Source organism: Camelus ferus, chromosome 7 (genome assembly GCF_009834535.1).
Source record: "Camelus ferus isolate YT-003-E chromosome 7, BCGSAC_Cfer_1.0, whole genome shotgun sequence".
Taxonomy (NCBI): domain Eukaryota; kingdom Metazoa; phylum Chordata; class Mammalia; order Artiodactyla; family Camelidae; genus Camelus; species Camelus ferus.
This window is the reverse complement of record NC_045702.1, coordinates 2,309,119-2,335,640: the sequence shown is the minus strand read 5'-3', so window position 1 is coordinate 2,335,640 and position 26,522 is coordinate 2,309,119. Positions and strand designations below refer to the sequence as shown.

The 26,522-nt window shown below is 49.8% G+C and overlaps 1 protein-coding gene across 1 annotated transcript in view; it reads left to right on the top strand.

Annotated features, from left to right (window-relative positions):
• RBM33 (RNA binding motif protein 33) overlaps positions 1–26,284 on the top strand; it is a 103,217-nt gene extending 76,933 nt beyond the window's left edge. The window contains 4 exon segments of the mRNA XM_032483021.1: positions 9,478–9,684; positions 12,046–12,234; positions 19,621–19,709; positions 20,049–26,284. Coding sequence (XP_032338912.1) covers positions 9,478–9,684; positions 12,046–12,234; positions 19,621–19,709; positions 20,049–20,097 — 534 coding nt within the window. The 3' untranslated portion in view covers positions 20,098–26,284.
• Positions 26,285–26,522: the final 238 nt, after the last annotated feature.

The following is a 26,522-nucleotide window of genomic DNA, read 5'->3' as shown; positions in this document are numbered from 1 at the left end:
ATTCAAGTAGTAACAGAACATATAAAAAATAGAAAATATTTACTTGCTGTAGTCATCGTCACCCATTCTTTATCATTAAACACCAGAAAAAGGAATTGGAACAAGCACGTGCCACGGGAAATTATGAAGGAATTTAATTAGGCCTGCAGCACTCTGTCTTCCAATCTGGGGAAACTTTGGAGTGTTTGCATCAGGTTACCTGGCCCGGGTGAACCTTGGCCTCCTCCTCAGGGAAGTGAGCGAAGCTTCTCCTCCCTTGGTGGCTGTGAGGGTCAAATGTCGTGGCACGTGTGAGGCGCATGGCACAGTGCCTGAGTGCTTGGTGGTAGCTCCGTAGATGCTGTTATCCTGGTCCAAGGGAGGAAAAATGGTTTATTTAGAGCGGCAGTTGATAGCGCTCTTTAAGAAAAAGCAAATTGTGAATTCAGCTGCTCCATTCCAATTGGGGTACTGAAAATTTTAAGAATTTGGCAGCAAGTTAGGTAAACAGTCCTTTGTGCTGTGGCCACACGGAGGAGGGGGAGAGGCCTGGGGCGCCTGGGCGGGAGAGCTGGCTGCCCGGCTGGGGTGCTCTTGTGCTTTGGTTTTAAAGGGCCGTCGGAGTGCTTCCCGCAGGAGGCCCCGATGTGTTTGTGCGAGCTTGCACTTGGGGCTTGGTCTGCATTTGTGGATTTCTTCTCTTTCTCAGAAGTTATTCTTAGATTCTCTCTAGAGAGGTGGCGGGAGAGGTGATACGTACACACCTGGTTTCTTTCTGTGGGTGAAGGACATTTTATTTTGATACATGTAATTTCAGTTCAAGGGATGTTACAAACATAACATAAGGAGTTGCTTACACTGTTCATCAGATTTACTAGAGACAGAAGTGTTGGTGTTGGAGTCATCTGTCATTCTTCGGGGATGCTCATCTGAGACGGAGTCGCGGGCAGGGACAGAACTGTCACCCTCACTACCCCCTGTTCTCTGGCCGTGCCTTGTTGTTTCAGTGTGTGGCCCCCTGCTGGTGCAGACTCCCCTGCTTGTTCCCTAGGGCAGGCACATCTGCACGCCCTCTGCCCCTCCTTGCCCCGCTGCGACCGCTGCTCTGCGGAGCTGTCTCCTCTGTCCTGCTGCTGGCTGAGGCTGGGTTTCCTCTTCAGTCATTCTTTGTCTCTAGGGTTTAATTTAGGCAGTTTCAAGTGTGTTACAAATATTTAAGAAAGATTTGTTGAAATAACTGAGAAAATAGATACCTTTTCCCTTAAAAAATATAGGCATTATTTATGGTTTCTTTACTAAAATATCAAAGGAGGGGTTAGCACAGTGTTTCACCCCCTATACTTCTGATTATAAAATTAATAGCTGTACATTGTAGTCATTTAGATGACACCAGTAAGCAAAATTTGGAAAAATCGAAAACAGCATTAATCCTTGTTTAATTCTTTTGGTCACCTTTTCATGCTAAAGTATATTGTCCCTCCCAAACGCCTTCTTTATTCAGTTTACAAAATGGGATTGTGTTTGGTTGCTTTTTGGTGAGTCTGTGGTGCCAACTTGTTCTGAGGGGGCCCAGGCCAAGGCAGAGCGCGTCTCACGCTGTGGTTGTCGTCCCGTGACCCTCGCGCAGCTGCCTGACCGGGGCTGGAGGATCAGCTGTCCTGCCCACTTGATTTCTGGCGGAAGCTGACTTGATGCCACCATGTGGGGCAGCACCCAGGAGCGAGGCCATGCCAGAGGGCCAGGGAAAAGGACTGAGTCAGCGATGAGGTGGCGAAGGACAGAACTGCAAGGGCTCGTGAGAGAAAGAGGGCTTCTGGGAAGACCAGACGGTGGGGGAAGCTCGGATAAGAGAAGCTGCTTTGACTCGGGGGAGGAGCCGGAGGTGGGGTGGGTAGGGCCGGGAGGCCCCTCTCGGGGAAGTGAGGGCAAGGCCCCCACCTTGCTGACCCTCTTGTCCTGCCATCCCTCCCCTCTCTGGCAGGGAGGGCGGCCGAGTGGCTGTACTTGGGCCTGGTTTGTGGGCCGAGAGGCTAATGAGCAATAAAGTGGCCAGAAAGCCAAGTAACAGGAGAAAGGAGGGAAAAGAGCGGTCACTCTTGATTAAATCGCTTATTTGATATATAGTCTAGAATCTTCTTTTACAGGAGAAACTGTTGTTTTTAAGAGCTGTGAAACACTTAAGTGGGAAGAATTGATAACTTCCAGAGATGAGACTGTTTAAGCATTCTTAAACGTATGACCTCTAAATTTGGGCAAAATAGTCTACTGTTCATTAGAAATCAGGTTTAATGAATTAGAATGTCTGCACATTAATTCATGGGTGTTTTTAGGCATATGCTGTTTGGCAGTGAACTAAGGGTTAAGTCAGGAATCACTCACTTGCAGTGAGGAGTCAGGACTTGCTGACCTGCCCTCTCCAGCAGAAAAGGAGTCTGGTTTCTCCCAATGTCTTGGGTAGCTTCCCTCTCCTGGCTTGACACAGCTGCCGAGAATAGGAGCCTCGTCATCTCCCCAGGGAAGTCGCCCAGCCCTGGGAAGCCGGTCCTTCTGAGCTGCTCACCCAGGGCAGGCTGGAAGCTTCACCCTTCCAGAGCCTGGAGCTTCACGCTCGTGTGGGGTGTGCTTGCTGGAGAAACCAGAGTTCACGAGCCCTGGCCCCACGGTCTCACTTCTAGCAGTCCTTTCCTTGTGGACTGGTGCGTTTGTGCTGTAGAAGCCGGAGGATCCTGGGGTATCACCCCTCAGAGGCTTGGGGCTTTGGGTGGTTTCTTCAAACGCTGACTAACTTTGCTTTTTAAAGATTTCCTCAAACTGAACTAACCTCAGAAAGGTAGAATGTTAAGAGAGACAGCACTCGAATAACTGCCGTATTGTCACCGTCCTGTGAAATCTAATGTTCGTGCCTCTCGGATCCTTCCCCCTCCCCCCCGGAAGCCCAGGCACTCATGACGTCCCTTTAACCCTGCGCGTTTTGTTTCAGTTCAACCTGTGTGGACCCCGAACTGGAATTGTATAGGAAGCAGTTTAGATTTAGGGTGCTGCTCACATATGTTGCATGCCTGCCTGCCGTGTGTGAGGATGATGCACTGCAGAGAATAGAGGAACACTGCAAATGTGAAATGTTCTCACCTCGTATCATACTGCAGCAATTTAATTAGGGAATTGACCTGGGGACCTGGATAAGAATGTTACTAGCCTGTTTATTTTCTTTCACCAGTTTCTGCTCTAAGCAGTAGTCTCAAGACGCAATAGCGCCTTGAATGTATTTCTGTTTAGAAACTTCGTATAGCATGCATATCATTTATCGTCCGGATTCTGAGTGCGCTTTCTAAAGATCACAGGGCCAGGGCCAGCATTGTTGTCGTTAATAGAAACCTGTTCCGTGAGGTCTGTGGGCTGGAAGATCAGCAGCATTGCCGTGACAGTGAAGTGGGCCTTATCGAAAGGAGAATGCATGAGGGGCTGCCCTGGGACCCTAACCACTGTCCTTCTGTGTGTCCCGACAATGTTATCTGTCCTCTCAGTACGGAGTATCAAATGTCTGTCATGAGTACAGAAATTAATTTAATGTCACCTGAAGACATGCAATTAATCTTTTAGAGGTTTTCATAATACCTTTACAGAAAGAGTTGCCAGTTTGGCGGATTTGGATTTTGGGGTTTAGAAGAAGATAAGGAAAATTAATTTTTCATCAGGGTTAATACAAGCTAGCAGGGCCACAAAGGCTGAGAAAAATGGTTGGGGAATTTGTCAAGTGTTGTCACTCTAGAATAATGCTGCTTAACGTCTGATAGGTGTAATCAGGAGTTGAGATTTCTACAGAGAGGGATTAGTCAGTTTGCTCACTAGTGAATGCAAGTCAACGATACCACTTCTTCACGGGGTTTACGAATGAAAATGAGATTTGATCTGTCAGGTTGCAGGACGCCCTGACATTATCAATAGGCATTTTTATCTATACGTTTAAACCATTTGTTATAAATAAATTTGTCCTGCTAATGTTGGTGGCTCCAGACCTTATTTTTTGTAATGATTAAGCTGATAAAAAGTATTCCCTAAGCTTGCTTAATTCAGGAAGTGCCTCTTATATTTAAGAAAAACTACTCTCAAAGGACATTTTATAGTACTCATTAAAAGATAATCATTTGTGGAACAAAACCAACAAAATATTTCCAATTCGGCCTAAGACAGGCCAAACTTCTTTTCTCCTCATCTGTTTCAGAGGAAGTAAAAGATATTTTAAATCATATCTAAACATTCTGCTGCGTAAAGAATTTAAAAGGGAATTGTGCTACCCTAGAGAAATTCACTTTCAAAGTGGATTTCCTTTCTTTGAATGGAATGTAATCTGCGGTCCACGGATGACTCCTTATTTCCCTAAGTTAAGATAAATAGGTTTCTGAAATTCCTAATTTGAATCGACAGTGCCTTTAAATTTACATAACTAAGTACTAACAATTTTAGGATTTCTTTCAGTGCTGTGACCATAAGCACAAGCTGTAGGAGACGTCTAAGTGAATGGGTGGGTTTAGTGTGGCTTGGTTCTCGTTCACCTTTTGTCTGTTTCTCTGTGTGTGAGTGTAGGTGTGAAAATATGTTTCTGGCCACGGCCTAGTAATCAATAGATTGACTGTTTCCTGGTGCTAACTGGAATAACTCTGAGGTTTAAAATTTCCCCTAAGAATTAGCTTTTCATTGTGCTAATTTGAAGGAAAATAATTGTTCTTTTAAGTAGGAAAAGAAAACTTTGTTTCTCTTACAAAATGAAATAACTTTATATTGAAGTCTTGAGTCTTCAGCATGGTTTTCAGAAAAATGTAAAAGCAGAACATATTATCGTAACCCTTCATTTAATTAAAATGATTTAATTGATGGTCAGTCCCTTTGTTTCCACCCTTGCTGAAAATAGTTGTTAGTGTAAGCTCCTTTCCTAGGAGGCAGTGTGGAGTCCACGCTTTCGACCCGTCGGGGCAGGGAGTCCTAGCACTCACTGCGTTTCTCACTTGCAAAGTGAGAATAACGATCTTTGTGTTGAGGGAGGACTGAGAGAAAACCAGCTCTGGACGCGCAGGGCTTGCCACAGTGAGGACGTCCGACAAACGCCCGCCCGCCCGTCCTCCCGTGCGGGGGGCGTGTTGCACGCCACCCAGACCCGGGGGTGAGGAAGATCCTAGGAGTGCCTTGGAAATTTCCAGAAATAAACAAAGCTTATCATACCCTTTGCAGCTGTCCAAGGCGTGAAACATTGTCCTGAGCATAAGTGACTCCAGAGTTTACCCAGGGCCGCCCCGCCCCCACCCCACCATCAGAAAGCAGTTGATAGCAGTTTTCCTGAAGGTGGGGCCTCTGTCTTAATCCCTGCCTGAAACATCCCTCTCTCTGTGCTCAGCATTGACTCAGCGAGTGCTTGTCGTCCGCCCGCCCCGTCCACTTCTCTGTCCTGAGGATGCCATGGTGATCCATGCCTCCCATGGGGCTGCCGTTCTGGTCAGCATGACATGACTGTGGGTGGTGATGAATGCTGTGAAGGAAAGTAAAGCAGTTCTGTGGCCTGGGAAACCTTAGGATTGGAGAAGGAGCGAGTCAGGCTGGTGACTGGGGCGCTCCCTCCAAACAGGGAGGAGCCGGAGGAGCTGGTGCTGGGTGCGTGTGTGAGACAAGGCGGGGCGCGGAGGGAGGGGGGCGCCAGGAGGTGAGGTCCAGGCCCACAGACGTCCTTCTCCTGTGTCTTTTCAGGCCGTCTCTTAGAAGATCCTAAAGGCTTTTTTCTCTGAACTTTAGACAGAGATCAAGCTTACTTTAAAAATTCTCTTGAGAGGGAAAAGAAGACCTTTGTTTTTCAGTGTTTTTATCTGACGCTAATATTGTCAGGCATGAATCATTACCAGTCTCTCACTCAGGATAGCAATGAAGAGGATTTTCATTACTTGGTATGTTTATTGACTAAATGTTTATGTTCTTGATTCTCAGTTTAACAGTCATCGGATTGCCAGTGTTACATATTTATCACCCAAATACATTTACACAGGGTGTACCTTAAAATAGGCAAATATCCTACTTTTGGTGCAAGCTGTTCTTTTTAAATAAAAGCTTACTATCTAGACCATCTTATTTTTAGCTTTGGATTGCTCAAGAAAAAGCCAGGACAATACTCACTGTATTATCCATTGTGTATTTGGACATCATTCCTTTCAGGCCACATGTACTAACTGATTACCGCTTTCTGCAGCATGGCAGAGTTTTCTGATGCACACAATAGTGTTGCTGAACTGAAGGCTGGTCCTTCAGTATCATGGTGGCACTTAGCAAATACATACGTACTGATTGATGGTGGCTATAACCTAGTATCCGATGGTATAATCTTTTTTATGGCGCATTCAGAACAAGTCTGGTCTACTGTTGTCTTATTCGATAAACATTTCAGTGCCATCTATGTGCACAGGAAATTTTGACTTGGTGAACAAAATAGAATAAAGTCTATTCTATTCACTGATTTCTCTAGACACTTAAAAGATGGCATATGCTCTAGGTGTCCTCAGACTTTGACCTTGCCTGATGAGCTTCTAGGGAGTTTACTTAGATCCCTTAGTCCATAAAGTGGAAGACTTCCCAGAGAGCTAGTCATACACAGCCAGTTCATTTACCCACATTCATGAAAAAGGTAGACGTCAGAGAACCATTCATCAGACTGTTGTGTAGCTGAGCCGTGTGGAGAATTTAGATATCCAGTGCACATGCGTCTAAGACACAGCCTCTGGTGGGACCTGGGGGCTAGTGTGAAATGTCAGCTCACGTGAAAAGAAATGTTTTTAAGGACAGTAAGACTTAACATATGCGTAGTGAGTTTATGAATCTTATCCTAACAATTTCAATGGAATTTTAGATTAATTAATGATGGATTACTGGTTCTTAAGAATGTGTGGTGAGGGGGAGGGTATAGCTCAAATGGTAGAGCACATGCTTAGCACACAGGAGGTTCTGGGTTCAATCCCTGGCATCGCCTCCAAAAATAAACAAGTAAACTTAGTTACCTCCCCCTGCCAAAAAATAAAAATTAAAAAAAAAAGTGTGGTATATAGTCTTAAATTTTTTTACTTTTTAGTATAGAAAATTTCAGGCAAGTACAACACAAGAGAGAGTTCACATAGCCTTTCAAGATAAAGACTTCTAAAAATTGTGCTCTGAGAATAGCCCATCCCTGCCTGGCTGGGTACCTGCTCACACGTTTTAGATAGATTATCTAGTGGCGAAGTCTCGAGAGGCACAAGAAGCGGTCTGTGTATGTGGGTCATAGTCCCGCACAACGGCCTGTCTTTCCATGGTGCTTCCACTGTCATTTGGGGGATATTCCTCCATCAGTAGGAGCACCTCCCAGCAGGATCACATTCCAGGTGATTGTAAAGGATATTATGGAGGCACAGAGTCACTGAATGTTAGGAGGGACCCACCTGGTTCAGCCGTCCACAGCCCTGGCTGCGCAGCATCGTCACTGGAAGAACCTTCCAGATGTGCTGATGTCTGAGTTCCAGCTCCAGAGGGTGTGACTGGATGGTTCTGGATTAAAACCCAAGATCACTAACACCTGAAAGCTGCCCGAGCGACTACGTGCAGGTCACGTGTCCTGCCTGCTGTTCCCGAGTATGATGCGAACTGTGGAGCCTTGGTAGATGCCCTTTATCAGGCTGACAGGAGGCCCTTTTCTTCCTGGTTCGTTGAGAATTTTTATTACGAATGCTTTTCCTGCGTCAGTGCAGCTGGTCGTGTGGTCCTTTCCTCTGTTAACGTGGTCTGTCACTTGAGTTGATTTGTGAGTGTTAAACCAACCTTGCGTTCGTGGGATCAGTCTTACTTGGTTATGGCGTATGTTCCTTTTTCTGTGTTGCTGAGTTTAGTTTGCTGCTATTTTAGTGAGGGCTTTTTTCGTATATGTTGATGAGGGATATTCTTTTGTGACTTTCTTTTCTTTTGATGTCTTTGTTTGACTTTTGTGTCAGAGTAATACAGTCCTCAAATGACGGGTGGGAAGGTTCCTCCTCCTCTGGTTTTCTGAGCGAGATTGTGTGAGATTGGCAGTCTGTCTTTCTTAAATAGTTGATAGAATTCACCAGAGAGAAAATCCATTTGGACCTGGGTTTTCTTTGCTGGAGGTTTTTAATGGTCAATTCAGTGTCTTCTCACATTTCCAGATTTTCTCTTTCTTCTTGAATCAGTTTTAGTATCTTGCATCTTTTATGGCTTTTGTCAAAGTTGTCTTAATTTGTTGCTATAAAGTTGTTCAAAATATACTTTTAAATTTCTGTAGTGCCAGTTTTAATCCTTTTATTTCTGATTTTTGGTAATCTGTGTCTTCTCTCCTTTTCCTTAGTCGGTTTTTAAAAGATTATCAATTTTGGTCTCAGAAATCCAACTTTTGGTTTGATTGGTTTTTCCCTGTTAGTTTCCTGTTTCCTGTGTCTTTGCCTTTGCTGTGATCTTACTTCTTCCCTTCCATTTTGGGTTCAATTTCTTTTTTTCCCCACTCCTAGCTTCTTGAAATAACAGCTGAAGTTACTGATTTTAGACCTCTTTTTCTTGCTGATAGAACTGCTTTAGTTGCAACCCCTTGATTTTGACATACTGCATTTTCACTCAAAATATTTTTTGTTCAGTTTTTTATTACTTCTTAGCCTGGCGTCCTAGGAAGTCAGATCTGTTGCTGCATAGCTTAGTGGTCAGCCAGCCATTTGGGAAGAGGTTGTGCTCAGTACCTTGGCCAGCGATTTGTGTGTGGGCTGCCCACTGGCCGCCACCTCAGCTCTCACTTCTGCTGTCCACCCACGGTTCCCTTCAGTAACTTAATTTTAGAATTTCCTCATTAAATTTCTTGGACTTCTGGCTGGTCTGCTGTCGTTCCAGAACTGAGACCAGAGGCCAGCATACGTGTGGGTACATGTGACTCAGCGCGAGAAGGGTTGACTAGGGTGCTCCTGGGCCTGTGAGCGCAGTTGAGTGTCCAGTGTTGTGTCTGCAGGGGAAGGACGGTGTGGGGACGCCCCCAGGTTTATGACCATGGCCCGTGGGATGAGTCAGGGTGATGACCGAGTTTCATTAGGATTGAACAGGAGTTAAAAGTTTAAAACCACTGTTTATGCAGACTGTCAGATTTTAGCAAGAATGCTCATGAAAATGAAAAAGGTATGTCAAAAGTACGAAGTATTCTTAAAGTTCAGCAGCATTTCACTGAGCTAAACAGCACTGACTGTAATAATTATAGACCTCTTGAGTGGATACAGTAATTAAAAATCTTAGTTTCAAATTTCAGAAGTATTATTAAAACCCAAGCACCTATCAGATGAGCAATTCCTTTAGTGGCTCTAGTGAAACAGCAGGTTTGGTTTTCTGCTTGTGTGATGATTTTGCTTCTCGGTTGAACACTAACCGAGGTGGACCCCTGACGCTGGGGAGGGACATCGTGTTGTGCAGAGACTGACCAGCGTGCTGCCTTGTTGGTTTCAGCAGGGAGGAGAGAGCGATGGCTTTTTTCACCCAGAGGGCCAGCCTCAGCGGCTCCCTCAGCCCCCAGACGTGAGACAACAGCCTGCCCGCAAGGTGACGCTGACCAAGGGTGCCCTTCAGCAGCCCCAGCACCCGCCGGTGGGCGCCCACATGCACTCGGCTGGCCCTCCAGGCATCAAGAGCATCCAAGGAATTCACCCGGCCAAGAAGGTACTGCCCGCCACCTGGCCTCACCCTGGGAACATGGAGCCTGAGCACCGCCCGCGCTTCTCTGTCGGGGTGCTCCAGTTATGACTCAGTGAACCGTGACTTCCTTTGCCCTGGCTCTGAAAGCTAGCACGGCCATAAGGGCGCTTTCCTCTTGCGACTCTTAATGGTGGGGTTCTGGAAGTCACCCCCAACCCAGAGTGCGGGCGGTGCCCGCGGCTCTGAGCTGCGCCCTGGAGACGGCCCTGCACGGAACCCCAGCCCATCGGTGCTCCCTCCTTCCTGCCCTGGCCCGCGGCCTCTCCAGAGACTCTGCAGGTGGAGGACCAGGTGTCTGCTCCCCCATTTCCTCCTCATCACTCCAGTTCACAGATGGGAAACCGAGGCCTCTGGGGGTGCAGTACCCTGCCCAAGAAAGTGGTTCTGACCCTGGTTCTTCCCTCCCTCCCTCCCTCCGTTGCTCTGCGGTTTGAAGGGGTGTTTTCCTTCTCCAAGCTCAGTCTTGAGACGAGAGGCGTGGGCATCCAGCACCCCTCCTGAACTTGACCTTCCCTGGGGTAGGGTCGTCCACCTCGTCCCTCGAACTCCTAGTGGTGGAGCGCCCCCCGCCCCAGCTTGTAGTGATGGGCATCCTTACACCTTCCCCAAGGCCTTCACCGCCCTGCCTCACAGTGACGTGTCTCCTGACGCGGAAGCCAGGTGTCCCCCTGTCGATGAAGTCACACGAAGGAGGGTGGGGGCAGCAGCAGCTGCTCTGAGTTTCCTCTAGAAAGCTCTGGACTCCACTAGTTCATCCCGTCTGCTTGTCTTACTGCTGATGTTACGTGGTAGTGTCAATGTGAAGGCCATCCTAGGTCTTTCAAGCATTTAAGTTACTTTACATGTACTGTAAGTTCTTAATGATACAGGGGCAAACAGAATTGTTCCATCGTTGCTGTAGCAGACAGATGTGCAGACACAGTGAGTCATACCTTCAGGTGTACATGCTCTTTAAAGGTGGTTCCGGTCTGGACTTTCTTTAGTCAGGTGTTGTCCCTGAACGTATGAGGAAGACCTTAGAAAAGCGCCCCCTACAGAGCTGTATGCATAAATAAAGCACTTGAGTTTCTTCATCTTTAGCCTCAGTTTGCTCCCACCTAAAACGAGGACAGTCACCTTTCCTTTCTCACCTGGGCTCTTGTGAGGGTTCTGCACGGTGCTTCCTGGTGTGTGAGCCAGCACTGGGTAGAGGGGACTCCTGTTAGCGATGGAGCTTCTCGCAATTAGACGGCAGGAAGAGTTACTTTCTGCTGGCTTCTCACCAGTGTCACTTGCAGCTTTCAACCTGTTTCCCACGTGGCTTCTCTTGAGCTGCCCCTTTGCTCCTCAGGAGTGTCGCAGGAGCAGTTGCGTCACCTGCTGTGGAGTGTTGAGACGTGTCGTGTTTTTCTGTTTCTCTTTGCGTGGTCCCGTTCGTGTCCTCGGGTTCCGTGCTGACGCCCACCGCCTTCCTCTCTGCCCTTCTCTGTGATGCCAGGGAGGTCGCTTCTGCCCCTCTCTACCTGGCTCTCTTGGTTTGTTCTGAAAGCTCAGCAGAGGAGTGTCGTGTGTACTGGTGCAGCCGCCCGAGGGGGTCAGAGCTCGCATTGCAGAATCTGCCTTCTGGGCTCTCAGGATGGCAAGGCACGTGCTCATGAGACGAGCAGGTGCGCAGTGCTGTGGCTCGCAGTGCCCGAGGCGGCCGTGAGTAGCAGCACCTGCTGTGCCGGCTTAGGACACAGCGAGCGTGTTTGGGCTCTGGGACCATGATCGCTGGATCCGAATCTTAAACTGTGGTCCTTGCAGCTACTTCCTGAACCTCTGCGGTCCCGCTGCTTCTGTGGAGTGATGATAACGCAGCAGGTGCCTGCTGGCTCCGTGCTTGGCACCAGGACACATGCAGACTTTGCCACTTCCTTTCCTTCCACTCCGATTTGCTGGGTACTGTCATCTTGTCTGGACATTAAACTCTTTTCTGATAGTGGATAAAAACTATAGAAAATCCTGTAGCTCATGGTATTTTAGTGGATTCTAACCTGTTTGCTCCCTTCTATATCTTAGTAACTGTGAAAGAAACTCCGAAGCTTGTAACTTGAATAGCTACCTTTTAAAAAAGTTGAAGTGTAGTTGATTTACAATGTTGCGTTAGTTTCCAGTGCACAGCACAGTGATTCATTTAAAAACTATGCAAGCACACAGACACACGCACATTCTTTTCCATCACAGGGAAGCTGCTGACTGTAGTTCCCCACGCCGCTCGGGGGGCCCTGTGTCTGTCTGTGCGTGTGCGGGTGTGTTCTGCTGCCCCCAGACTCCCGGCTGAACAGTGACGCTTGTTGTTGCCAGGTCATCATGCACGGCCGAGGCCGAGGAATGGCCGGTGCGATGGGCCGGGGCCGCCTGATGCCGAATAAGCAGAACCTGCGGGTGGTGGAGTGCAAGCCTCAGCCCTGCGTCGTGTCTGTGGAAGGGCTTTCTTCCTCCACTACTGACGTCCAGCTGAAGAGCCTGCTGATGTCGGTGGGGCCCATTCAGGTGGGTCACTCGGGGCACGTTCTGTCCCTGCCCCTGTCCTTCCCAGAGTCAGTTTCATTTAAAATCCTTTTGTGTTGGTTACTTCATTTTAAAATGATACTCTTGAGAAGAAAGACAAATATTTTATCTACTGCACACACTTGATGTCAGAACTTTTGCCTTAGAGTAAGATTTTTTTGGAAATTTTCAGGTGCTCAGAAACTTTTATGAAATATTTATTTTGAACAAATTATCCTTTGAAATCCTCAAATTATCCTAAAGGTCCCAATTGCACTCGGACATGCAGTTTTTTTGTTTTATCACACCCTTGTTTTGTGTGTAGTCATTTCAAAGTATTTAGCCTTCTTGACCTTAATTTCTAGAGACAGCCCCACGTGTTAACACCTGTGGAACTTGCCTTAAACTTGACAAATGTGAAATAATGTGGACAATATTTTGGTGTCTTAATTTTAAAACTGTTTAATTCTAAATGGCGAAAGACCTCTATTGAGCTGGCTACAAGTGGATCTCCATTTGGGCTGTAAACAAAAATTCCCACTGAAATCCCTGAGGGTTCCAGCTTCTAGAGTCCTGGGGGCACCCCAGTGAAGCAGGCTGGCCTGGCTCTCCTTGAGCAGCGTGTCCCAGAGCCCTCACCTCTGGCCCCATTCACAGCTGCCAGCACCACACTCCTCCCTCTCATGCCAGGAGCCGGGGCTGCGGGGGAGCACTTTGGAAACAGGGTTGAGGCCAGTCGTGGGATGTGGAGTGTAAACGTTAGATTTCTGAGTAAAAAGTGCACAGAGAGCACACAGAGTGCTTTCTTTCAAGAATTTGTTATAGCCTCTTGCTTCCTGAGTGAATGGGGAAACCTAGAATTGATATAAGTAATTAATTTTTGTTTTAAATCTTCATCTACTGGTAGTTGTTAACAAGAGTGAGGTATAGACGAAAGCCCTTCGGAGGTGATTTCTTTATTTAAGTTAACTGTTTCTGCCTTCATCCTTGGATTCCTAGAGAGGTGGTTAGGTTTAGTGTCCATCTGTGTGTAGTAATGAAAGGTTAACCAGGCATTGTGGCTTCTGTTTGTAGTAGAGTCGGTTTCCCAGCGGTGTGGTCAGAAACAGCTTATCAGTCATCAGAAGCCTGAAGCTTATGTTCAGAGATAGCTGTTCTCACACAGTCGTAACACAGGACTGACGCTGGAGAACTTTAGATGCTTTAAAATACGGTTATCCTGAGCTGACACTCTCAAACAAATGGTTGTTGAAAATTTGGGGTCAGATCGCAGTCAGTTTAGCGGTGAGTCTCGAGGTGAAGACCCAGAGCCTCGTCTGTCCTCTGTGCAGGCTCATGCTGCAGTCCCTTCCTGGGGTCTCTGTTCAGGTGGGAAGTGATAGCACTTTGCTTTCCACACGTGACCTGCTAGTTGTCTCGGCTTTGCTTCCTCATGTGTAGTCTCGATAACTGTCTTGAGCCTCCTTGAATGTGATTGAATTTTCAAGATCGACATCTGAGTGGCAATGCTGTTTGCTTCTCAGAGTGCTGAGTGAGGCTCAGTGACCGCACTGCAAAAGTCAGCCTGGAGCCATTGCTAAACCACCTCACCTTGGTTTTATCCACCCTAAAAGTGGAATTTTGATTCTGCCTTTATTCTTCCCATTTGCCTTTTCCCTCCCCGATTTTGGAAAAGAAGGATTAGAGGTCATTGTGTTAAATCAAGTTTGAGCGCACTTAAAGCCAAGCGAAGACAACCCCAGGCGCTCAGGGTTTGTTTATTTAGAGAGGAAGATGGGAAAATGAGAGCGGTGCTCTCTGCGTACCCTCAGGCCCCCTTCACGTGAGGGGAGGGGCGGTGCCGCTCTGGGGGACCTTGCCCGTCCAGCCGGGCGTGGAGCAGGGCCTCCTTCCTTGCCTGTCTGAGCCCCGTGGGACGGTTTTGACAGGCGTTTACGGATCTCTAAACACTGCGTTCATACGATGCCGAGTGTCTTAACTGGGGAACAAACATAGAACAAGCTCCCGCCAGCGTTAGATGGCTAAGGGTGACACTGATACGTATCAGTTTTTTAAAGACATTTGTAACAAGACTCCATTATGGTTTAATGGGACGGTGCTGGAGACCCAGGCCCCCCCCCCCCATCTGAGGAAGCAGAGGGCACACTAAGCCTCCGCGTGGTCTGGGCTCTGGCACCCCCTCGTGGTCACTTAGCGTCACAGCAGTGGTGGTGTCTGCGCTGGGAGGGACTCTGGCGCCTTCGGGCCTTTTAATTTTAGGCTGTTGTGGTGACCCCGTGTCACTCTGCTGCTTCCGTTGTGGCGGCAGGCGGCAAGGAGGCGCCACGTCGCTCTCAGGTTAATACGCTTGTCCCTAAACTCGTCATAAACCTCTCCAGAGGGTCCAAAGACATTTGTCCATAGACTCATTTACAGAATAAGGAAGAATGATGAAATTTTAGCCAAAAATAATAACTAAAAGTAAACCTAGTTACCCCCCAAATTTTTTTTAAATACATTTTTTAATAAAATAATGAGATTTTGTGGAAATGTTATAACCAGAGCTAGAAATCACACAAGAAAAGATGGCAGCGTGTCCAAGAGTTTCCGGTGAGAGGGTGCAGTGAGAGTAAGACCCACCTGGTACCCGCGAGCAGAGCCGTCCGATGAGTCAGAAGGTCCCACCAAGGGTAGGTGGGTCTTGCTCTGAGGGAAGGGGGGCAGGCGGGGGCGGGGCTGCAGGAGGCTGGTTTCTGTTAGGGTGGGCACATGTTCCCACGGGTGTGGCCTCCTCCCGGGGGCAGCCCTGGCAGCTCCGCTCTGAAAGCCTGAAGCCAGGGCAGCTCCTCGGGTTAGGAGGTAAGGTAGTTGTAGCTTCCAAGCCCCTTTGCTTAATTACCTGTATTCCCCTTTGAGGGCTTTTGCCTGAGCTGTTAAGAAGAAACTTTGTTATGATAGATGAAACGCCATGGTGTAAAAACAAAAGTAGTTCCCTGCGTGATCACCGCTGAACCTGAAAGACAGGCACTAGCCTCGAGCAACAGTAGTCACGACGCCTGCTGCTTGCTCCCCAGCGTCCTCCTCCTCCTCCCGGCCGCCCCGGGGGGCGGTCGCCGCGCTGCCAGCCCGAGTGACAGGCGTGGCCCCGGCAGCTCATCTCGAAGCCACCGGCCCTTCAGCCAGACTCCAGCTGTGAGAGGAGGCTCTAGGTCAAGCCCTGAGTTTGCCGGTTCTCAGTGTGCAGCTTTCCGGCAGAACTTCACCTTCATGATTCTAGGTTTTTTCCATCAGACCCTCCTGACCGTTCGTGAACTTAAACGTTGTCTCGTAACCATTCCATTGTTCCTGGCGTGACCCAGAAAAGAGGGGATGAAAGAAACACGAGGCCAACGAGGGAGTGGCCCGGGCAGCGTCGGCCTGTGCTCCCAGGGGTCCTCCTGGAGGTCCCTTGAGGCTGGTGATGGGAGGAGCGTGGGGCCCAGCAAGTCTGCCAGCCTCCCAACGCTGCTGTTCGCGGGGGCCGGGTGCTTGGAGAGCCCCATTCTGGAGAGTGTCTTGGGCCCAGGGAGAGGGGCCCCTAATTTAGGCAGTCATGTCAGGGAGGGTCAGGTCAGAGCTTCTGACCTTCTCTGAAGGCGAAGTGGGTCAGTGAGACTCTGCATCTGGTTCCAACCCACCAGGGATGTCTGTGGATGCAGTGGAGAAGGTTGGAATCATGAGTGAAAGCAGTTTGGTTGTTTTGAAGTTTAGGACAGTAAGACAGAAAACACTGCGTGTGGTCATATGTAGACTTTCTGAACACTGATGTCTTGGTGTTTAAAGAAAGTCTGGGTGTGGCCACATGGTCCAGAACCATAATGGGAAAAACTGTTGTTTGGAGGATCCAACACGAATTTCTGAAAACTGCTATAAATAATCCCAAAAGAAAAAGAGGATTTTAAGGAGACTGTATAATCACACACCGGGTATCTGCAGGGTGTTTGTACAAGAGGAAGGTTAGGGTGGCAGAGAAGCGGCCCAGGGTCTTCAAGTCGATTCAGAGCAGAAGGAGCACTGCTTCTGACTGGGGCTCGAGGAAGCCCAAACACTGGAATTCAGGAAAAATACAGAATCCGTGTCCAAAGAGGCCGCCGTGCAGCGCGATGGTCAGTGCAGACGTGAGCAGGCGCGGGAGGGGGCTGCCCCTGGGGCTGGTGCAGCTCCCCCGTTCGCTGCTTCTGGCTCCCGACGCCGGCACCGCCAGGGCCCCGGGCCGAGAAGAAGAGACCCAGCGGGGAGAGCCCCGCTGCCACCAGCACGTCCGGTGTCGTCACGTGAAGAAGGGGCCTTGTGCACATCCCTGCGTGGTGCCCAAACCGTCCCGGGAGGCCGGGCCCACGCAGGGGCCCGGCCAGGCCTGGGGTGAGGCCCGAGAGGGGGCGTTTCTAAGGGTTTGCAGCCAGTGCCGCGCAGTATCGGTACCATTTTGGCTTCAGGCAAACCTGCGGTACTGGGCACTGTCGGCCAGAGTGGGGGAGGGTTTAGTTGATTTTCAGGACTACAGGATCCTTTCTGAATCCCCATAACATTTTAATTTATCTGTATACATAAACACAGGCTCTTTCTAGAGAGAGGAAGAGCTTTTCCCAATTGCGAAAAAGAGGCCAAGATTCTGAACAGCACAGACACCTTTCTGAGATTATATCGTAGGTTGTCAGAGCTTTTCTTCTGTGTCACGCCCGGTGGCAGGCGGTCCCACCACAGCCCTGACGGGGATCGTGGAATGCGCACGCAGGGCTGTTTTAACGTGCACTTTGCTGCGGGTAGTGGCGCAGCCACTCTCAGAAGCTGTCTGGAGATGTCTTGTCTCTGAAGACTGAGAAGTCAGTCCGGCTGGGCTTGGGCGAGCTGCCTGTCTGTCCGTGTGCCTCCCTGCTGTTTGGGGGGGGGGGCCGGGGGCTGGTGCTCACAGTGACATGCAGACTTCAGACAGATCTTAGCTCTTGGTCTGTTCTGGGTGAATTAAACTATTTAATTATTTGGAAATGTGCTCCTGACTTAGGTAGAAGTACATATTTTCAAAGTGGAAAACAGTGATGTTGGTGATCATCATAATAAGCCTTTTAGCTTTTAGTGCAAAGTATCTTTTCTCTCTTCCCAGTAAGGTGATCATCAGTACCCATCATTGAGGTAGGTCGGCAGCAGTTGAATGTTGCCAGTTTCTGCAGTTCAGTCTCGTATTTGGAAAAGAGGGTTTATTTTTGAAAAAAGGTGCAGAGATGTCAGTCAAGGGCAGCAGAGCTCAGACTCTGAGACAGCTCTCACTCCCCGCGTCGACTGCTGAGAGCCAGCGCAGCCCTGAGCTGGGAGCCTCATTGGGAGCTGGCGCTCTCCTGACTGGTACCCGAGGGGCAAACCACGTAGCAGCTCTCCCTCCGTCCAGCGGTCTGCTGTTCTGTGTGGCACGTGGCGGGAAGGGAGCTCACACCTTCACTTCATTGTGGAATCATCCAAAGGGAGTAAGAGCTAGAAGTGTCTTTTCTCAAGGAAGAGCGTGGTGTTTTCAAAATCCAGATTCCATCTGTGAATCGTAGAGTGTATGATATAAGCAATTAGTTTCTCGTTTGCTCCTAATTGAGCAGTTTTATATTTTTGGACGAAATAAGTTTAGGTGAATTCTTTTGATTCTTGAGGTAAGAGCTGCCACCGTGCTGGCCGCGTGGCGTGGCGTGGCGTGGCGTGGCACTGTCGCGTTGGGGCGTTGCGGTGCCCCCAGTGCCCTGCGGCCCTGCAGCCGTGTGGCCAGAAGACAGAAAAGAGCACCGAGGGCCTCTGGAGGTCGGATCAGAAAGAAAGGCTGGCGCTGCTGGGGCCGCGCTTGTGCCGCGAGGCCGGCCCTCATCTGCACCTCCGCCCCGGCTGGTGGCCGAGCAGCACAGTGTTTGCTCTTGGGAAACAACCCCAAGCCCGCCAGCAGGAGGCCCTTCAGGGCTGCAGCGCAGGGGGCCTGGGCCGGAAGCTTGGAAGCTTGGGACTGAGAACAATCTCTGTCCCGTGACACAGGAGGACTCTCTGAGGCTCACTCTGTGTGCAGGAGAAGCTACCTGATAGCAGTAAGACCAGGTTACTGGGCCTTCCTTGTCCTGGCAACCTTATGATAAGTGAAATCATCAAGAAAATTCTTCTGCTTCTGGGTTTTGTATCTGACAGAAGAGGAAAAATCTGGTGTCTGCTACACCGCTTTCAGAAAACAGGCAGACGCTGCTCACTGCTGCCTGTGGTCCTGGTCCCAGTCCTGGTGGGTGATGTGCCCCGGACTGTCTGATGGGTCTGTGTTTATTAAAATGGAGAGTACTTATTTCATATGCTCTTGCTTTTCTGAACATATTTCAAGGACTGGATGTGTGGCTGTGTGCGTTCACTGTAGGCCTTTGGACAGATGCTTTAAAAGGAAGCGGCCGCATGTGTGAGCACTTTTAAAGGGCGGTGTGTTACCATCAGTAGTTTTTTCTGACTGTCCTGCTTCACTAGACAGAGGCCCACACACAGCAGACAGCTCCTGACCACTGAGTGCGCTGAGTCCTGTGCTGCTCCATCCAGCACGTCCCCGTGGTGGCAAGGCCCCACCTGCCACTTTGCTCATTGCCCCGGAAGCACATGGCAAGTCACTGAGATGCTTGAGAGAGATCGGACTCTGGAGGGTAGGAGTGACTGAGAAATCCAAGTTCTCCCGAGGCCGCAGGGAAGACAGAGCCGTCCCTCCTCCTGGGGCAAGTGTGAGGACCAGCTGTGAGTTCTCCATCCTTGCACTCTTCACTGGCTGGATCTAGCTTCTTAATGAACGCGTTTGGTTTTTACTGTACAGTGGTTAACTATTAAAGGTTTAATTTAAGATGCCACTTAGTACTCAAACTTAAGCACAAAATGTGACCAAATCGTGCTGACGGCTGCCGTAGGCACAGCGGCCCCTCACTGTGGCCCAGCTGCACGGCTGACAAGCTGAATCAGCCCCAGCGGTCAGCAGGCGGTAACTGCCCCTCCAGGCGGTGGGGTCCTTGCTAAAGGACCTCCTTTGTGAGGAGCACTGCTCTTGTGAAGAGTGAGGTGAGGGCCCCGTGGACACTCACGGGAGGAGAAGACGAGAAAGTAGCGCTCCAGGGGTGCCCGCCCTGCCTCTCACAGCAGGTTTAGAGAGAAGACTGGGTGGCTGCTGGGCCAGGCTTGCAGGGCAGAAGTGCTGCTCGGGGCAGCGGCCCAGTGAAGCTCTGGTTTTGGGCAGATTACGTGGGCGGGTAAGAAAAACTGGCAGGGAGGTTGAATTAGTTTTAGTGATCCAGGTGTCAGCCTGGACCCGAATGTTACATTCAATCTGATGAACATTATTTGGTCTTTTTTTGCTTTTAACCTATTTCTCTGTTGTCTTCTCTTTAGAGTTTACAGATGCTTCCCCAGCAGCGGAAAGCCATCGCCAAGTTCAAGGAACCAGCCCATGCGTTAGCATTTCAGCAGAAATTCCACAGGTAGCCGTGCGTGCCCTGGTGCAGACGCGGGGTGGAGGCGGGAGAGCCTCTGCCTGTGGCCTGCCCTCTGCCAAAGTGCTGTTGCGTCACGCGTCCGGGTTCCTGCCTGTCACTGCGGAGACGCCGGGGTGCGGGCAGAGGGCGTGGAGACGGGCGTGCGTCCTTCTGTGACGCGGGTGGTTGCCCCTTGCTTGGATGTCGGCCTTCCCGTCAGTCTGCGTTTTATGTAATGGGTTCTGTTCGTCAGGGCCCCGTTCTGCCTTCGCTTTCTCCTGCCGTGGAGCTGACTGCTGTGTGCTGAGTTAGCTTAATGGTCCTTGTTTCTTTAAATTTCCACAGGCATATGATAGATTTGTCCCACATAAATGTGGCGCTGATTGTTGAGTGATTTCTGGCAGGAGAGGCTGACCTTAACGCTGCACACACATGGTGGAATTTCTTCATGGAAGCTGCCGGCGCAGAGTCCCCACGAGCCTAGGCCTCTCCGTCCTCAGTCCTGCGTGACTTGCCCGGAGCGCCCGACGGCCCAGCGCTGGTTCCAGAAGAGCTGAACTTTCGGGCCGTGGTAGACTGGAGCTGGTGTTAGATTGCTTCGAAGTCTGTTGTCACCACAAAGAACTACAGTTCTCGTTCTCTTTTGTTTTCAAAGTGCTTACAGTGCATGTCGACATTGTTCTTTGTGACCTTACTGTGTGGTCGATTTCAGTGGCTTAGGTTCAGGAACGAGCATTAACGTCACGAATTCTCAGTATTTCTCACAGCAAAGAATATTTGATAATGGTTGCACTTATCTTCAGTGCAGGCTAGACAAGCATTTTCTCAGCCAAGCTTCACTTGTGTTACCTTCTAAGAAAGCCCTCAAAGGCTCTTGTAAAAACGTAGATTAAAATTCGGGTCATTATGATTGACAGTTGCATATCCTGGAAAGCAGGGTATGAGGGTGGTTGGGAGTGGTGCCAATTGTGTGGCAGATTCTGCTTCTTGTAAATATTCCAAAAGCACCAACTTACGTTCCTAGTTCCGAAAGGAACACCCCTTTTTACACTCTTTCCGAATGAGGCGGAAGTGCTGGCAGGGCCACCACGTGCCCGGGCTTAGAGCAGGGGTGGGGGGCGCGCTTGTTTGCTGCCCTGGCCGGGCCCCCTCCTAGGCCAGCCGCGCCGCGCACCTGCCAGGTGAGGGGGGGGGACAGCCCCAAGTGCTAACGGACCTGTTGGGTTTCCCCTCTTTGCACATGCACGTCACTAGCTCTGTGACACATGGAACATTCTCTGGGGACCTGGTTAGCACTGCTTAGGTTAGCTTTCTCTTTTTTTGGAAGGCCTTTGAGCAGGGGCCGTGCTGTCCTTCAGTGGACCCAGGAGCCGGGTGGCGTTTGTGCTGGCGGGGTGCTGTCCGCAGCGTGTGGCGTGAGAGCAGCCGTAGCGAAGGGAGTCTGTATCGCGGGTGAACCTGCGTGAGCTCTGGTTAGGCGCCTCCAGGTGAGACACTCCCTCCCCGTAGAGCCATCTTAGTAAAATCCGTTCTGGGCAAACACTGGAAAAAAGTGCCTTATTGTATTTCTGCTCGTGAAAGAGTTTCACTATTTTGGATTTATTCTAAAGTGGACCTAAACTATTTGAGCAAACGATACTGGGGCATACTCAGCCTTTTAAGCTATATTTTATATCTAAGATTTCATGGCCGATTTATTAACAGAATGAAGGGAAAGACAAGCCTCTTCTCACCGAGTGCCTCTGGTGAGCCTGTTGAGGGCCGGATGTGACCAGAAGCTGTCCGCAGCAGGCGTCCCTGTCTCTCGGCCTTCTCATGGGAGCTGAGACACAGGTCTTGTGGACTCGTGTCTTATGTTCACAGTTGAAGTTTTGTGTGACTGTGTGAAATTAATTTGCCGGAGCTAGAGGAGAGTATTTTAGACCCTGTGAGACTATCTGTAGCCTTGATTCCAGAACGGCATTGTGTGCCTAGCGTGGGCCTGGCAAGTGGAGGTGGCTGTCGGTGGTTGCTCTTCTGAAGATTTCTGCCTCAGGAAGCTGTAGGCACTCGTAGAACGTGCTGGAACACCCTCCCACTGAGGTGCCTGGCCACCCGGGTTCCAGAAAGCCCCCGACTAACCCTCGGAGGACAGTGTCGTGTGCCATCCCTGCCTCCAGATGCTCAGCGAGCTGACCGATGGTCAGCGCGGGGCACCTTCCTCGGCTGCTTGGCCCGCGCGGCCGCGGTTCCCCGTTCCCATGGGTGCGTGCAGATGCCTCTAGAGTGAAAAGCGTCGTTTCTTTGGCTCCGTCCGCGGAGAGTGGCATGGAGATGCCGAGTGGAGTGGCCTGTAGGCTTTAGTTAGGAGGGACCCAGGCCACTTGCCCACTCTGGGCAGCAGCAGGGCTCGCAGTTAACGGACTTCTTTCCCCATTGAGGACTTAATGATGCGATCAAATGACTGACAAATTTTTACCACCTTCTGAAGCTGTCTGAGTGTGCTGTGGCTTTGAAATCGAAAAGTCGCACGTTGTCTCTGAGAGTAGCCATTCAGACGTGCTTCTTTCTAGTCTGTGATAAGGAGCCCGTCCTGTCTGGGCCCCGCTGCTCAAGGCAGACCTCCTGGCCACTTCCAGGTCTGCTCTTGGCATTGTCCGAGTGTGACATGGGCGCCCTGGGACGCGTGTGTTCTGTAACCGTCCACACACACGAGCAAGCTTTCTCTTGGTATGTTTTTGAAAGAGCATCGAAGTCAAACTGGGCCTTTCAGAAAGGCCTGTGTAGAAATGTCCCATGCAGTCGGCCCCCTGGTGCACGTGGCCCCTGGGCTCGGGCTCTGTGAGTGCCGGCTGCGACCGGTAACAAAGGCTTAGTTTCCTTGGAGGAACCTGTGGAAAAGGAAAGAAGCAGAATTAGAAAGTAACGTTCCTTCCATTTCTGGTGCACTTCTCGCAGTGAAGTCAGACCACCGTAAGCTGAACCCTCTTGGAAGATCTGTTGCAACCATTATCTTTGTTCTTTATTTATCATGCATTTAAAATGAGATGCAGAAGCATTTAACATACTGTGTAAATATGGACCTTTTAAAATTAAAATGTTATTGGAAATGCTTTCAATTCAGCAACATCTTAGCAATTTGTTAGTTCTTTTGTGTTGTCTTATCAGAGTTTAATGGACACAGTTCCGTAATTGTTGATGTGTTTGTGTGTATATTCGATTTTTATAAAGATGGTAGTAAGTCAATACATTTATCCTGACCTGTGTATTATTTGTTCCCAAATTCAAGAAGCCAGTAGATACCAGTCTGTCTCATGAGGCAGATACTGTAGGTGGTTATATGCAGCTGAGTTACTTTTTCTTTCTGCATTATCTTGTTTTGATTTTATGCTGTAATGTGAGTTCACCTAGCTGATTCTCTGGGCATAACCTTGCATTACCGTTGGTCTGGCCACATCTGTTAAGTCCTTACGTTGATAGTCTTCTAGGGGAAATCTCTCCTTTTTCCAGAAGAAATGTTGAGGGTCCCCCTTTGGGGACAGGCAGCATCCTAGGGAGGTGCCTGCACCCTCTCCCCCCGGGGAGGGGGAGGGGAGGGTGGGGGGAGGGGCTTCATCATAACTCTTCCTCATCTGGGTTCCTTCTCATGATTGTAAAGGTCCTGGATAAACGATTATTTATGCTTCATTCTGTAGTGTGTTTGCATGGTGACAGCTTAGATCCTGCACCGAGGGGTCTTTTTTTTTTTAAAGAGCATTTTGCTGAATTATGCAAGTAGGCCTTGTTGCTAGAAGGAGGCTGGGAGAGGTGTCCAGGGTGAAGGGGAAGGAGCAGTGGAGGTGGGCGAGGAGCAGTGGTGGAGAGCGAAGGGGGTGCCAGGAGTCGGTGTCGGTAGCGAGCTGCCCTCAGCGCGCTGGCTTCGGAGGGCAGTCAGCTGCCCAGTGGAGAAGCACGCGGGCGGGTGGGCACACGGTGGCCTCGGTAGATGTCTGCGGGACGCCACTGGCAGGAGGATGGGGGCCCGGTGGAGTGTGGACCTCGGACAGAGGAGGCCCCGCAGCTGGTGCGGAGGGCGGATGAGACCCAAGGCCGGCTTTGTGTTGGGAACCGAACACTTCCTTTCTTTTTTTTTTTTCTTTTGGCTTGTGGTTTTTGTTTTGTTCTGTTTTTTGTTTTTGTTTTTTGTTTTGAATTTTATTTCTTTGTTGTTTAACTGAAGGTAAGCTCAGTGTGCTTGTGACTGACAGGGACCCTACAGAGAAGTCAGGTTTTGGTGGAGGTCGGTGTGCAGAGCTCCCGGGGCTGTTCCTGGGGGCTGTGGAGCCCTCGAGACCCCCTTGCTTCCCTCCCTTAGCTCCCCGGAAAGACAGCGTGCCCGGTGGTCCAGAACCGCGTAGGGCCTGTTGCCCTCGGCAGGTGGCTTCGGGCCAGCCGGCCGCGCCTGTCCGCAGGGTAGAGCTGCTTCACTTCAGGCAGGCGAGCGCCGCCCCCGCAGCCCTGCGCCTCGTCCTTTGTTTGTGTAGGGGTGGGGGGCTGAAAGGTATTGCTGATTCTTCACAGGTTTTTAAGTGACATTTCTCTCAAGGGGATTAACCTTAATTAGCAGAGGGAGGGTGTTGATACCTCCCACCCCCGACAGAGGAGATGCAGGCGCTCACGTGGGTTAGAGGGAAAGTTTAGCGATTTTATTGTATTTAGTGAGCATTTCAGTTAACCTTTCAACTGTTTTTAAAACTGAGTGAAGTGTTGCTTTGGACGTTGGTGACTATGAACTCTCCAAAGGCGGTCAGCCTTGATCTACTCCTGAATCCTAAGGATTTTGTGTAAGGTTTTTTTGCAACCTACTTAATTTCCCTCATTTTAAAGTGCCCGTGGTTTTACATGCTAGAACCAAACAAGACTCACTGATTCATATTGGATCCAGGGGTACCTTCTTCTCCAGCGTGTGGCTGGGAAGGACCGTTGGTTTACACGTGTAACCTGCCCTTTCTGGAGAATGTTTAAAAAATCTAAACTCTCTTTTCTGTGCCATGTTTTGGTAGGAAATCTTTCCATTAAGATGGGCAGGCAGGACGGGTGTTTTTATTGAAAAGTTGCTACTTTCTTTTACTTCTAATAGACAAAAATGTAAAAAGGTCTTCATGTGGGTGTTTTGATGTGTTTTATTTCACTAATTTTGGAAGGTATGTAGAAGAATATAGGCCCTTTAAAAAGGAAACATCATGTAGTTTTTAACTTTTAGTATTTTCCACTGAGTGGACAGACAGCTGTCCTGCTTTAATACATTCTGTATGTAGTAGTTTAGTAGACTCTGGGACGTGGGTCTCTTAACCTTCTTTCAGCGTGATTTTCTTTTAAACTCTTTTTCATTTTAAGGGCACGTAGTGGAACGTGATTTTTGAAGGACTGTTTGAATTTTGTGCACCCGCAGCGCCGTCTCAGAGTATATAACTCTAGGTCTTAAAACAACACGTGCACAACACGCTTATACTGTTGACTGAAGAGCCAATAATCACTTGTTTTTATGATTCAGCTTTGCTTTTCACAGGCATGGGATCCAGAATTGTTTTTCCTCTGTGAGGATTTTAACTCTGAGGCTTTCATTCCACTGTTTAATTTTCAGGTTCACCAGCAACATGGTCCAAAATCTGATTTTTTTCTTTTTCATTTTGGAGCTAGTTCCCTTTGCTGGGCGTTCCCAGCCCCGTCCTGCTCCTGCTGCTGAGTGGCTGGGCCGCCAGCCCGGCTCCCACACCCTCCTTCCTTCCCTGGGCCTTCCCCACGAGCCTCCCCCCCCCCCCCCCGCCCCCAGAGGCCTGCCTTCTTCCCCTGTCCTTCCCTGGGGTCCCTTCTCTCCTCCCACTCCTCCTGGGGCGGTGATGGCTGCTCCAGCTGCTCTGTCCAGCGTCAACGCTCACAGCTGCACTCGGGGCTGCCGGTCACGTCTGCCGCGGCCACAGCGCGGCGACTTCTAAAGCTTTGCTTTGACAGGTTTTACTGCTGGTTTGTCCCTCCAGGCCTTTGGTTGGAGACAGTGACATCTGGACTCTGTTGTTTTGCAGTCTGCCCAGGAGTGGCGCTCCGTGGGAGCTGCGTCCCTCAGCCTCTAACCGCCCTCTGTTCTCACCTTCCTTTTGCAGGAGCTCCCTTGCATGAGTTCAGGTTAGCGCAGCGCCTTACTGCGCTGGGACGCGCCGGCCCGTTTGACCTTGTTGCGCTGGCTGACTGTGACCTTCCTAACCTTAGTGCTAGGCGCCCTGACTGGAGTCCACGCGGTTTGTGGGCGGTGCGTTGCGAGTTCAGAAGTGGGAGATGGTGAATTGCTCTCTGCTGGGTTGATCTACTTCCTGTTTTCTGCCAAACACACGCCGCGTACGTGTGCGGGAAGCGCTGTGCCTTGTGTTCCCCGCTCTTCCCTTTGCTCTAATCACTGTGACAGCGCCATCAGGAACATTTGTGAAGAGCAGTTGTGACATGTTACAGGACATGAACAAATGTACCCTTGTGTGTATCATGTGTGTGATTCCGTGCTGAAAACTGTGCTTTGAACTGTGTTGTAATTTGAAAGATGTGTTAATAAAACATCTTCTCGTTTCCGCTTCTGTTCTGTAGCTTTTATTTTCTCCCGCCACGTCCCACCCTGCGGGGGCGAGAGCGCTGGGCCCGCTCCTTGGAGGACAGGGTCATCTTTCCCCGGGACAGCGCTTCATCCCCGGGCCCCGCCCTGGTCGGCCCTTGGCCTCCAACAGCTGTCCAGTCGATGGGCGCATTTGAAGGTCAGGGTGACTGCTTGTCTTCCTTGCGTTCCGTGGCCTCCTGAGTCTGAGCTGACCAAGCAGA